Source organism: Ascoidea rubescens, assembly GCF_001661345.1.
Source record: "Ascoidea rubescens DSM 1968 unplaced genomic scaffold ASCRUscaffold_7, whole genome shotgun sequence".
Classification (NCBI taxonomy): Eukaryota; Fungi; Ascomycota; class Saccharomycetes; order Ascoideales; family Ascoideaceae; genus Ascoidea; species Ascoidea rubescens.
In genome coordinates this window covers 827,442-840,764 of record NW_017962919.1, presented here as the reverse complement: position 1 = coordinate 840,764, position 13,323 = coordinate 827,442, and the positions used below count along the sequence as shown (strand labels likewise).

At 34.3% G+C, this 13,323-nt stretch overlaps 3 protein-coding genes across 3 annotated transcripts; 2 read left to right on the top strand and 1 right to left on the bottom strand.

Moving 5' to 3' along the window:
- The first annotated feature begins 656 nt into the window (after window positions 1-656).
- On the top strand, window positions 657-1,767 carry ASCRUDRAFT_76216 (uncharacterized protein). The gene has a single exon (XM_020193380.1). The coding sequence runs from the start codon at window positions 1,011-1,013 to the stop codon at window positions 1,473-1,475; it is 465 nt and encodes a 154-aa protein (XP_020047162.1). The 5' UTR covers window positions 657-1,010; the 3' UTR covers window positions 1,476-1,767.
- A 5,832-nt stretch (window positions 1,768-7,599) lies between these two features.
- ASCRUDRAFT_25339 (serine/threonine-protein kinase) lies at window positions 7,600-8,379 on the bottom strand (the record flags this gene model as incomplete). The annotated part of the gene is made up of 2 exons (XM_020189889.1): window positions 7,600-8,106; window positions 8,251-8,379. Coding segments are annotated over 2 exons (636 nt in total), but the record flags the coding sequence as incomplete, so codon positions are not given.
- A 1,943-nt stretch (window positions 8,380-10,322) lies between these two features.
- Window positions 10,323-13,262, top strand: SWI6 (transcriptional regulator SWI6; the record flags this gene model as incomplete). Its single annotated transcript, XM_020191828.1, has 1 exon — window positions 10,323-13,262. The coding sequence occupies one exon, from the start codon at window positions 10,323-10,325 to the stop codon at window positions 13,260-13,262; it is 2,940 nt and encodes a 979-aa protein (XP_020047160.1).
- Between the last annotated feature and the right edge of the window lie 61 nt (window positions 13,263-13,323).

Below are 13,323 nucleotides of genomic sequence, written 5' to 3'. Positions count from 1 at the left end.
GTGTGAAAGTCGGTGGTAAGAGGACCGCTCCTTATCTGTTTTTCGTGCTCGGAAAACGCCCTGACATATCCAGACATAACAGGTCCAACACTCTAGTTTTGCACTATAGAGCGTAGCGAACCGAACATAATAAATCCTATTAGTAAAGAACCTGCACAAATGGAACACTGGTATTTGGCAGGTACCTGATTCGTGAGTCTCTTTCAACTGAGCTAAACAATTACTGATTAGATGCTTCTTCTGTTGCTTTTGCTGTTGCCTTTGCTGTTACCTTTGCCCTTGTTATTATTGGAAGAAAACAACTGCCTCCAGGTTGAGGACCAGCAAAAACCGCTAGACTTCTCCAGCTACTGTTTTCATTCGGTTTCAGGAAAGTGTTTTGCAACTGATCCCGGCGAGAAAATGGCATTCACAAATGGAAATTCCGGCATTTTGAACAGACTCAGCGGCCCCTCAAAAGTGGGAGTATTCTTTTGAGTTTTAACGTCTTTTGAGATTCTGAGCCTAATACAATAATCCATTCCTGTTTCCACCAGGAAAACAGTAACCGTTTTACGTTTCCAACGCCCAATTATGTTTTCAGCGTCCAACTCGAGCAAATGGAAATTTTACAGTTGCTGGACGACTGAAGATAATAATCAATAATAATTGTGGGTTTTCTTTTAACTGGTACAATTGACTATTTCTGATATTTCAGCTGATTTTAAAGTTAATTAAGGTTTAAGAAATAGTTTTAAAGATTCCACGATATTTGATATCAAAATTTTATTTCTGAACTAAAGGAATATAAGTATTTGACATTTTCTGCCTTTTTTTCTCCTTAAATAACTCATTTTTTCATTTTCTCAGCTTTTATTTTTTTATAATTTTTGTTCATCCTTTATCCCTCATCTATTCTTTGTGCTAACATAACTCAAAAACACTACCACTGCTATTATAAAGGAGCCTATTGGTAATTTTATATATATCTATATCCTTTCTCGTTTTGTTAATTGATAAATTGATATAGAATGGGGCTTCTCAATTTAAGAATAAAAACCAAAAGAAGGAGTGTATTAGATAGCAATACTTCGTCATCTAATGCTACTACAATCTCTGAAAGTACACTTTCCTCCATTGATTCTTATAAGCAAAAACAAGTCTTGGATCTTACAGATGAAAAGTTTGATGGGAAATTGGCAATGGTGGATGGTCAAATATACAGAATGAGAGCTAAACCAAGTGCAAGAACTGAAATGAAAAAAAACAAATATCCTGACAAAGCAACCTTTCCAATCACAAGAAGTAAAACCAAAAAATTAATTAAAGAAGGCATTATCGATTGGAGATGTTGTCGATGTGATGTTGATAATAAATTTGAAATGAGTGATGATATCGACAAAGAAGATTTGTCAAGACCATTTTTCCAATGGTGTGACAGTTTTTGTATCTCATGTTTTCATAACTTTTGCGAGGATTGTATTGAGAGAAGATAAACACAAGTGAAATATATTATTGAAATAAAATAAAACTACAACTACAAATATTAACAAGATTAAACATTTTTGATAATAATAATAATAATGAACAGTCTTTATCGGCCCAATATTGAATTCTTACTTTCTTCTCTCACAATCCATTTATTCTATTTGTTTTTTCTATTCTTGGTTATTCTTCCTTGGTGATGCTGTTTATATCTATTTAATGTCTTATATTTCTGCTTTTTTATTTTTATTTTTTTTCTTTCTTCAATTCATTCCGGTTTATTATTTTTTATTCTATACTTGCTTTTCTCATTTCATTTTCATTTAATTATTATTTCGGTAATAGTTATAATTACAATTCTCATTTTTTTGTGTTATTTTCCAATTTCATGTTATGTTTTGCTTTTCACATATCGTAAATTATTCAATTAGATAATCCAAAAGTTTGTCAAATTTTTTTTTACAAAAAGTTAATTTATATTTAGTATCTACAATTATTTATCATTTTTTAATTCTGGTTCAAAAGATAATTTGATTCAAGTATCAAGCATTTAAATTAGGTTTTGTAATTTGAAATAGATGAGTTTGGGTTTTTACAGAAATTACACATCACGCCCAGCAGAAATTCTTGGTTTTGAAGACCACTGAATGGTGAAACGATACTATATAATACAAAAAAAATAAGAATAATTATCTGAATAGTGGTAAACACTAACACCAACAAGGATATCGGCTTGAATGAGGTTTTCTGTTGAACACTTTGATACTTATCTAGGTTTGTAGAATTTCTTGTAACCTTTAAACATTCTTTGAACATTGGCAAAAACATCAAGATTAGAAAACGACCATTTTATTCAGTGTGTTTAATTGTCAGTCAAAATAGGTTTAGACTGCTGAACTTTATCAGTTATTATCAGAAAATTCGTCAGAAAATTCACCAACCAACCTGCTGAACAAACAACGAGTGGTGGAATACCAAATATCTCCCTAAAGCAAAACGCATTATTCTTTTGTTACTACTAGCACATAATATTCAAAACATATCTTCCTCCTCAACAAAGTCCCCTAAAGCCAGCCTAAAGAAGAAAGGATGGAAACAAAAGAAAAGAGGCCTAATAACGGGACACACCTTTGATAGGAGCGGCTTTAGCGAACACAACCCATGATAGCGGGACACAACCGTCCGCTATCCTGTTTGCACACAGAAAACTTCCACCACCTTTTAAAGTTGTGCTGAATCCTTAATTTGAGGTGGAAATGTCGATTTCTTCACCTCTCAATTCGCAATTAATCCGTTTCACTGAAAAACAAAAGATCACCTGACCGTCCAACCAGAATTGAACATCTAATTACAACAATTGCAGCAATATATTTCGACTAGCCCGATAGTTAAATTCATGAAACGCCTAAGATGCCATTTACGTAATATTTCCAGGACAGCAATTCATCTAGGGCTACCACTCTGTTATTAAAAGAAAAGACAACCCCTTCAAGAAGAACCAATTGACCAATTGCAGTCTTTCAGAATTCGACTTGTCCAGTTTTGCAGATATGAATTTCATAAATTATGAATTTAATGACAAATTTCGATTCAATTAAAACAACAAACCAAACTAGCAAATTTATTTTCTGAGAAAAATATGTGCATATTTTGGGACAGAAGCTATGAGTAGACAAGATTAGCACTTTACTGAATGAATGATTGCGCTTGCTCTCGTGAACCCAAATTACTGGAATAAATATTTCATCTGAGTTGAGCAACCTGCTCTTTCCGTCATTGGATCCATCAAAACGGAATTCAAACGATCATGCAGGATAAAACATATCTACACAGTAGAATACATAATTATGCACATCTGCATGAATACTTGCCTCTGCCAAAGTCACGAGACCTTTCAGTTATCGGCTATTTTTAAACTTTTGAACGATGACAGGAAGCTCATTTGGTTTCGGAAAATCGTTCGTGAAAAAAATGCTTTTATTAAAATAGCCCACAAATATAAAACCAGCTGTATCAAGTTGTGTCTCAAAAAAAACCCTGTTAATAATTAACATATTTTGTAAATAATTAATTAAACCCGAAAGCCAAATGCAAAATTACAAAAACAAGCTCTATTTTTAAAAGAAAACTTTAGAAGTAATCCAAAAAAAAATTAAAAGAAAAAGATTTTTGAACATATTGCAGTTCAATTAAAAAAATTGAAAAAAAAATAAAAAAAGTAAGAAATTTCTCAATCAAAATTGATTTTGATGAGGAAAGTCTCTTTTTCTTGAAAACCCAAAATTACTATATTCTTGCATCAATCCATGGATAATATAGTTTCCCTAACCCCAAACCTATAAGTTTGATTTATTTGGGTAGTAATATTACATATTTGAAGTGTTAGAATTATTACTGCAAAAAGAAATCAATATCAATGTTTAACAGCTTCTGTGTCATTTTTAAGCTCAGATCTAAAATACGAAAAACAATAATTATCAAATTGGGAAAGATGAATTTTATATAGTTTTTTCTTGAAAAGTTAATATTCATTCTGATTTTTGACAAAGAATAAAAGCATCATATCATCGAAGTTTTAAGGTTGCAAAGAATCAAATCTTTGACTATTCTAAAATCTTAAATTCCAAACAACACAATTTTTTTGAGATATACCTTTATTTTCAAACCATTAGAAAATAAAACTGAATTAAATTCAAACTATCTAGTTTGAGATGTTATACACACTTTTCAAAAATCAACTCAACAAATTTTTTTGCCGAGTTGTGAAAAAATTGACAAAAAAAAAACTCATTTTTAAATATCATCTTTATCTGCCATCCTATTTCCTAATAATCCCACTGTGACCGAACTACTTCTATGTCTTTTCTTAATTTCTTCTTTTATAGTTTTTATCTCAGCATTATTACTTGATGTTCCTTTATAGTGGTAAGATTTGTTAAATGACAATTTAATTTCACCCTTTTGATAATGATTTCTAAAATTATGTCTTTGTTGATTATATATAGATTTATTTTTAGTCATCATAATTCTTCTAACCTCTTTCAAATAGTCTGTTCTTGAAATCACATTCCTGAAAGCCTTACTTAATAAGTGTGTACTTTTTCTTGAATTTTTTAGAATAACTGATACCTTTCTTTCAGTTTCATTATCATCCTCTAATCGAATTAAAGGTCTGTGAATTTTATTTTCCATAATAAACCCAGATTCTTCATCCGATGAATATCTACTGTACTCACTTTCTTGGCTTCTTAATCGAAATAATAAGTCCTCGTTTGTTTTCATTCCACGGAATTGAATACTTAAATTGCTTACTGGAGGTGATTGTGATACGTTTTGTGAATGTCCTTGAGAAAACAATCCAATGCCATCTTTATTGAATGCAATATTTCCATTTGCACTACGCGCATAACCTGCAGTAGGCATCAACCCCAAATTTTCAAGCTCATCGTCTGGAATATTAAGAGTTAACAAATTACTAGGTTTTTCCCAGCTTCCAATTTCAAGATCAACCAAATTAAACGGTTTTTCTTTGGTTCCTTGTAAGTAATCATTTTCTTCCTCTTCAATAAACCCGTGAACAGTCTTCAGAACTCGTGGAAGATTTGACTCACTTGTCATGAACCTGGTCCTGAAATCTCTTCTTGGTCCTAAAGTCAATGTTAATTCACCTCTTTTACCATGGTTACTTTCATGATCACCGTCATCATCGTCGTCATCATTATCATCATCACTATCAACGCTTGACACTGAAAATGCAGACATCCTATCATTTTCTATATCTTCTGGGCAATATGATACTCCATCCTTAACGATATTACTTGGTAGCCTAATTAATTCAGTTCCACCAATTGATAGGTTATTGTTATCAAGAATTTTATTATCATCACCATGGATGTTACCATTTGCTTTTTTGTTGTTTAAAATAGTTGATGAAGAAGTAATAACATTATTATAATCATTGATTTCATATGGTTTGCAAGTATGATAACTAGCAATGGATTGGGATTCGACATTTATGCCCGGAACAGATATCCCAGACATTAAACTTTGATCTGACATTGACTTTACTGGTTTTTCTGTACTGTTACCAATAGAACTCGACTCTAATTGACTGTGATGAAAAATATTAACAGGTTTTCCCAAATGTGTACTATAACTTTTTTGATCATCAGTCACATCATCATTCATATTAATAGTTGCAGTTGCTGATGAATTATTTATAGATTTGTTCATTGATTTATTCATATCGTATGATTGAAGTTTTTTGAAAGGGGACTCATTGTTCTGATTATAAAAATCGTTTAACCTTAAATTTGGAGAAAGAAGCTTATTTACACTTTCATTTGAGTTGTGATTTTCAATACTGTTATTATTATTGTTATTATTATCGTTATTATTATTGTTATTATTATTTTCATTTCTATTCCCATCTTCATTTGTTTGAGTTATCGAAGAAATAATATTTTGATAATTTTCAATGTTCCTAGTTTCACAATTTTCATGATTTTCTGCATTGATACCATTAACATTTGGGTTTGCAGTGAAACTATCGTTATTTTTAGCAAAGTTAAAATTATAATCATAATTGGAAATATTGGTGAGATTGTTGTTATAGTTATTCAAGTTACAAATACTTGAGTTATTGAAAGTTCGATTCATCCCATTTATATTAAGAAAACTTTTAGAATTTGGATCTTTATCTTGTTCATCAAAATAAAATCTGGCTGTTTGACCATAATTTGTAAAATTGGAAAGAGCATTAAAATTGAATTCAGGAAGCTTGTAGAGATCTTCTTCATCAAAACTGTTCAAGGAAGCAAAACTGGTATTGATAGGAAGTTGAACATTTCCATCTCTAGACCCAATGGGATTAAAATAACCATTTGAATTGTTATTATTGTTGGGATTATCAATATTTGTATTTTCTAAGTTATCAATTGGCATATTATTAATAGTTTCAACATCATTATTTTTGATATCATTTCCATCAATAGTACTATTGAGATTAGTAGTAGTACTTCTGCTATTTATCAAACTTTTATTAGAATTTTTCAAGTTATTGTAAAGATTAAATCTATTATTGACGGAGCCTCTTCTTGAAATTGATGAAAAAGAGCCACTTGATTGAATACTTCCTCTTCTAAGTAATGAGCTAGAACTTGCTTTAAAATAGTCCTTTTCCATTATATCATTCAAAGCATTAACAGTTGGTTTCGTTGGTTTAAAAAATCCGCCTTCTATTGTGGATTTTGTTTCTGTTGTAATTGGGTCTGTTATTGTAGCTGAGGGAGTTCTTCGATGACAAGCATACGACTTCATATTCAAACAAGTTGAAGAATTTAGTATGCTAGAATTGGCAGTAGTAGTTGCACTAGTTGGATTTGAATTAATTTGCGACAGCAGATTTAAAGTTGAAGAGCAAGAGAGTTGAGAAGGATGTTTTGTTATCATGGGGGTGTTATTATTCAGGCCAAGTATATGACTTGAGTGAGGATAATCGACAATATTATTTGGAAGAGGGAGGATTTGTTGTTGATTAAAAGTTGCAACGGAAAGATAAGGAGAGGAAGCACTGGAAACATCTGGGGGCAAAGAAGGAGACATTGTGGGAGTTCCCACTGTTTCTGAAATTATAAGTGAATTATTATTGCAATCAAAATTCAAGCTTGGTTTATGAGCAGTAGTTTTTATTAGCGATTGAGTTATGGTAGATTGATGAGGAGGAATATATTCCGAATCACTAGCGTTGTTGTTATGGTTTGAATTGGAATTGGTTAAAACTGAATTTAGGGACATATTGGAACGGTTTGTATGAATTCTTGGAGAAGTTAGACCAGCTAACTTTAAGGCTTTACTTAGATGGTGTTTGATTTTATGGCCAATACCGAGAACAGCAACCTCAACTTCCTCATTAGAAACATTGATAATTTCTTCTGGGATTTGTGGTTGCGAGAATTCGTAGATATCGTCATCATTCAAGTCCCGTAGAGTGAATGGATGTCGTTTAATTTCATCGATGTCGCTTCTAGATTCTGGGTCTTTTGCCAACAATTTCAGTAGCAAATCTTTACTTTCTGAATATTCATTTAAGGAGACATTTGAGTTTCTTGTGTTTGAACTTAAAACGTTCAAGTAAGAAGGAAAAGATAAGGGTTGATTAATTATGACATCAAACAACTCAAATTCTGAATCTGCGTTAAAAGGTAAGTTGCCAAATAGTAAACAGTATAGAGTGACACCCAAAGCCCATATATCTATTTTGTAGTCAATTTTAGGCGGATTATCTTCAATTTCATTATTGTTGTTGTTATTATTGCTATTATCGGAAGAAATAGATGGTTTAAGTTTATTATTTGAGGAGAAGCATAATTCAGGAGCAAAAAACGCCGGAGTTCCAGCGGTTTTAGCCAATTCGTAATCATTATTTTTTTCATCATAATCTGGATCATTTTCGTTTAAATTTGAGGCAAAAGAAACGCCGAAATCCGATATTTTAACAGTGTTATCCTTTGAAAGTAGTAGGTTTGCTGGTTTTATGTCTCTGTGGATTATACCTTGGTAGTGTAGATATTCCAAGCCGAGTAGGACGTCTCTGAATACAGCTCTTGCTTCTTTGAAGGACATCATGGGTCTTCCTTTTTTCTGTTTTGAGTATTTTACTAATTTTTCGTCAATGTCGTGATTATTGTTTTTTGAGTTGTTTGAAGGTGGGTTTGAATATGAAATTGAGTTTGAAAATGAGTCGTTTGAGATTAAATCGTCATAATCGTTATTTTGCCATTTAACTTCGCCATTTTCCAAGTATTCTAGAACGAGGTATATTTTTCTTGAGTTGATATCGTCCAAGACTTCGTTTAGTTTGACTACATGTTTGTGATCGCATTTTTTCATGATCGCGATTTCTTTTCTAATTTTGATGTCCTGCTGAAAGGGGGAGTTTGTTTGGCTTGACTGTAGGTTTGATGTTCTGGAAGTTAGATTTGGATAGATTGAGTTTCTTCTCAAGTTGTTTGTAGTGTTTAGAATGTTGTTGTTTGTGTTTGAGGTGTTGTTTATGGTTGAGGATAGGAATTTTGATTTAGTGTTTCTATCGACGATTTTGATGGCTACTTTTTCGCCGGTTTGAGTGTGTTTTGCAAGTTTAACTTTGCCATGTTGGCCCTTGCCTAGTTCTTTGAGAATTTCGTAAGTGTTTAGGATTTTAGTTTTGTTGATGGGGTTATATTCTAGAGAGATGTGGTGAGTTTCTTTGACTTTTGAGGAGAGTCTGTTGATTGATTTTTTTGAGGATACAGAAGGAAAAGATTTGTGGTTGTTATTTATGTTGTTGTTTGAAGGATGTGAAGAGAGAGTCAGTAGGTGCGTGTTGTTATTGTTATTGTTATTGTTATTGTTATTGAAGTCGTTAAGATTTAGGCTGTTTATTAGGCTGTCGTTGAATTGCTGGGGGAGCTGGTGAGGAGTTGATATGATGCCAGTTGCTAGGAAGTTTGAATTTAGTTTAGTTTGGGATTGAGATTGTGGTTGAGGTTGTGAGTCGATTTGAGAAGAGAAGAGAGGGAAGTTGGAGGAGATTGAATTTGAGGTTGGAATTGAAGATTTAAGAGGAGCAGGAGACGATAAGGGGGACTGGATTTGTTTCAAGGGAGTTGATAAGTTTGAATGTGTGATGATGTTGGAGGGAGAAGAAGTGTTTGATTGAAGTAGAGAGGAATCATTTGGGGACGAGTCGGCGGTTAATTTTTGAGCGCTATTGTTGGTTGTATTTTGGTAGGTGGGTGGAAGAATGAGTTGTTGTTGTTGTTGTTGTGCAGAATCTTGTGGGATTGTAATTGATAGTCTTTTTTTTCTTTTTTCAATTGAGTGCTGTTTGCTGTTGGTGTTTGAGTGGTTTGAATGGATTGATTTAAGAGAGGAATGGCTGTTGTTGAGTTTGAAATAGTTTGAAAATTTAGAGAAAAAGCTTTTGTTTATCGTGGAAGAGGAGGAAACGGATCTGGTTGAGATTTGGGAGGAAGATAGGTTATTGTTTCTAATTGTAGTGGTATGGTTAGGATGGGGACAGTAGGATATGGAGGTATTGGAAGTATTTGAACGAGATAGACTCTTTTTATTGGACGATATAGATTGCATTTTTGGGATGAATCTAGAGAGAAAGAAAGAAAGAGAGAGAGTAGGAGTAGAGTAGAATGTAAAATTTTTCTTTTTTCTAGCCTTTTTTTTTCTTTTAAATCGTTGCTGTGAGAAATGACAGATAGATATGGAGGCACATATATTGATGAGTAATGGCGAGGTGAAGAAGAGCTGTGAGATGAAAAAAAAGGGATACTATTGAACAGGCAAGAACATGTACTGGAATTTGAGAACAGCAGCAGAAAGATGGACAGGTAGAGAACAGGAACAAGAAGAGGAAGTAGGAGAGTAAGACAAGAAGATAGTGGAAGCAGAGTAATGAAGTAAAAGCTGACACCAGAAAGCCGTCAACGTGCGTGCTTATCGGGCGACTGCCGGCGGGAAGCAGCGCGCGCGCCAAAAACGCCGCCAGCAGCAGCAGCACCGCAGCACTGGCGCCAGCTCCACCACCCCACCCGGCAGCAGCAGCACCACACGACCCTCGCGCAGCTGCCAAAGCGCCGATAACCAGATAAGCTCGCACGGCCCGTGTCCAATCACACGCCGGCCGCACACGTGCATCGGCACCCTCTAGCCGAGGCGCCCTGTCACGGAGATGCTTCTCCCTTATCGTCGCAACTGCTGAGTCATCACACGTGTGCTGACTCAGCGCGTGCGCTTCTTCTCTTCTTGAGCATCTTTGAGCGACACATTTCTGCTCTCTTCCATCGTCCATGGTGCTCAAAATGGTTGCCAACTCCATCTCGCTGCAGAAGTTGATCAAGATCGACGAGGAACGAGAGCTGGACTTCACGACAGACGCCCACACTGACTACTTGGATCCCAGCGACAACCTCGCCAGCTCCACCAACCCTGACTTTGTCACCTTGCCCCAGATCTCCCTCCTCGATTCCACCACCCAGCTCACCCAGCTCCTCTCCATCATCTCCTCCAACACCAAGACCAAAAACAAATCCTTCAAACTCTCCCCTGTCTACACAATCACCTACAAAAACATAAAGTACTACGAGATTCTCGTCAATGACAACTTCAAAATCCTAAGAAATTTCACCACCTCCAATGTCAATCTCATCCAGCTTATCAACTTGTCCATCTACAACCCAATCAACAGCACCATCAACACTATCAACACTATCCAGAATCTACCTCTAAATCTATACCTCCAGATCCTATTCCACTACCTTCCCTCCTTCAACACCAATGACAAAATCATATCCTACGACTCCATCTGGATCCCCTTGAACTCCGCTATAGACCTATCCAAACTACTAAACCTATACCAACCTCTAAAATCTCTATTCAACACCAACCTAAACTCAATCAGCTCTAACTCACTCACCCCAATCAACCTCTCCTCATCCACTGCTATCAATCCGGCCTCAGAAATCAACACCATAGACATCACAAACAAAAACTCTTCTCCTGTTATATCAAACGCAAATTTATCTCTTAACACTAATAACAATCATCTCACCACCACCACCACCACCGCCACTACCACTACCACCACCAACAACAACAATAACAACTTTCTTCAATACACTCTGCCTCCTCTAGATATATCAAACATCAATAACTACGAGGCAATTCGTGAATTGATCACCCACATCTTCTCCCTACCCAACAATCTAACTCTTAACCAAGTCTACAACAATCTCAAACTAAACAACATCAACATTGACTACCCGCTAGACATTTTTGGCAACAACGCTTTACATTGGTCCTGCTCCCTAGCAAACCTATCTCTAGTCCAGAATCTAATCCAGAACTTCAACGCAAACATCAAAATCGCAAACAAAAAGGGTGAATCCTGTCTAATAGGTGCAATCTCTCACACAAATTACCTAGACAACAAAAAAAACATAATAAATGATAACCATCCAAATGACCAACAAAACCACTCCAATGATGACGACAACAACGAAAATCACCTCAGATCTCCAAAGCCAAACGATAACCCCAAATTCCCTCAGCTCCTAAAACTACTATACCCTTGCATCTTCCTCATTGACAACAAGGAAAGAACAATTCTCCACCACATTGTTCTCACAAGTGCCATGAAAGGCAGAAACTTGGCCTCCAAATACTACCTAGAATGCTTGCTCGAATTCATCATCAACAACCAAAATAAAAACAAAAACAACAAAATCATCAACATAACCTTAACTGACTTTATTCAAAATATCGTCAATGCAACAGACATCAACGGTGACACATGTTTGAACATTGCTGCAAGAATTGGCAACAAAAGCATCATCCAACAATTACTAGATATAGGCGCTGACCCGAATATTCCAAACAAGGCGGGTTTAAAGCCAATAGATTTCGGCATCAACCTCAATTTAATCTCGAACTCAAATCAACCCAACATCAATAATCATAATCATAATCATAATCATAATCTTCATAACAACACTAATAACAACAATAACACTGAAAATGATAACAATAATATTAAAGATATCGATATAGTAACAACAATCAACGATGAAATTACTGACAATGATAACGATATTAAAGATAATCATAACAATATTGATAATGGTAATGGTAATGGTAATGGTAATAAAAATAAAAATAAAAATAATGATAATAATAATAATAATAATAATAACAATAATAACAATAATAACAATAATAATGATAATGATAATGAAAAAATTGATATCGATAACGATAAGGATAAGGATAACGACGTTGTAATGAGAACCATCTCAGACACAAAAATCAAGCACAACGACACCTTTAATGACTCCACCTCTCAATCAAGCTCTAATGACATTATAAACTCAATGGTTAAAATCATTGAAAACCTAGATAACGACTTTAAAACTGAATTGTCCAAAAAAAAAAATGAAATCCTAAAACTAAACTATAATCTAAACAAATCCTGTAAAGAACTAAGCCTAAGCAGAACAAAACTAGATATCCTAAAGAAAAATCAAAGCAAATTAAACGATTTAAAACAGAAAAATAATATCGTCTTGAAAATAATGAACCAAGAAGATGAAAAATTTAAAGAAATAACTTCAACAGAAACTAATAATAACACTCCTAAAAATACCAACAATAACACTACCAACAATAACGCTACCAACAACAAACACCTTAATGAGAATAACGAAAATAACGAAAATAACAAAAATAACAAAAATAACAAAAATAGCAAAAACAACGAAAATAACGAAAATGAAAACAAAATAGAAACATTAGATATGATGGATATCAACGGCGTTAATGGTTTTAAATACGATGCAGATCAACCTTTTAAAATCCCAGTTTTATACGAATTTATTGAAAACGAACTTGAAAAGGATATCAGCAATATTAGCAACAACATTGACAACGAATTGAAAGTCGATTTCTTTTTCAACAAATTGATCAACAACGAAAACATAAACCAATTGAAATTACCAAGCCTATTTGAATTGAAAACTCGTATCAACTCGTACGACGACAACGAAAAGGAGCTAAACAACTACCTCAACAACTTGGAAATCAAAACGAAAAACTTGGAGCTCCGATTCAGGCACATCGTCTCGTTGTGTACCGGTGTCGAAAACGATGCTGTGGACGATGTCCTAGACGACTTGGTCCAGGCCATTGAAACCGACAACTACGACCATGTCAACATCAACACCATTGAGGAGTATTTGAACAAGTGATGTCCAACTAAACCTTCATAATCAGTAATCAGTATAGTATAGTGATAATGATCGATTGATC

Bases quoted from the DNA above. Each gene is read 5' to 3' on its own strand.
- ASCRUDRAFT_76216 (XM_020193380.1), top strand. From the start codon at position 1,011: ATGGGGCTTCTCAATTTAAGAATAAAAACCAAAAGAAGGAGTGTATTA.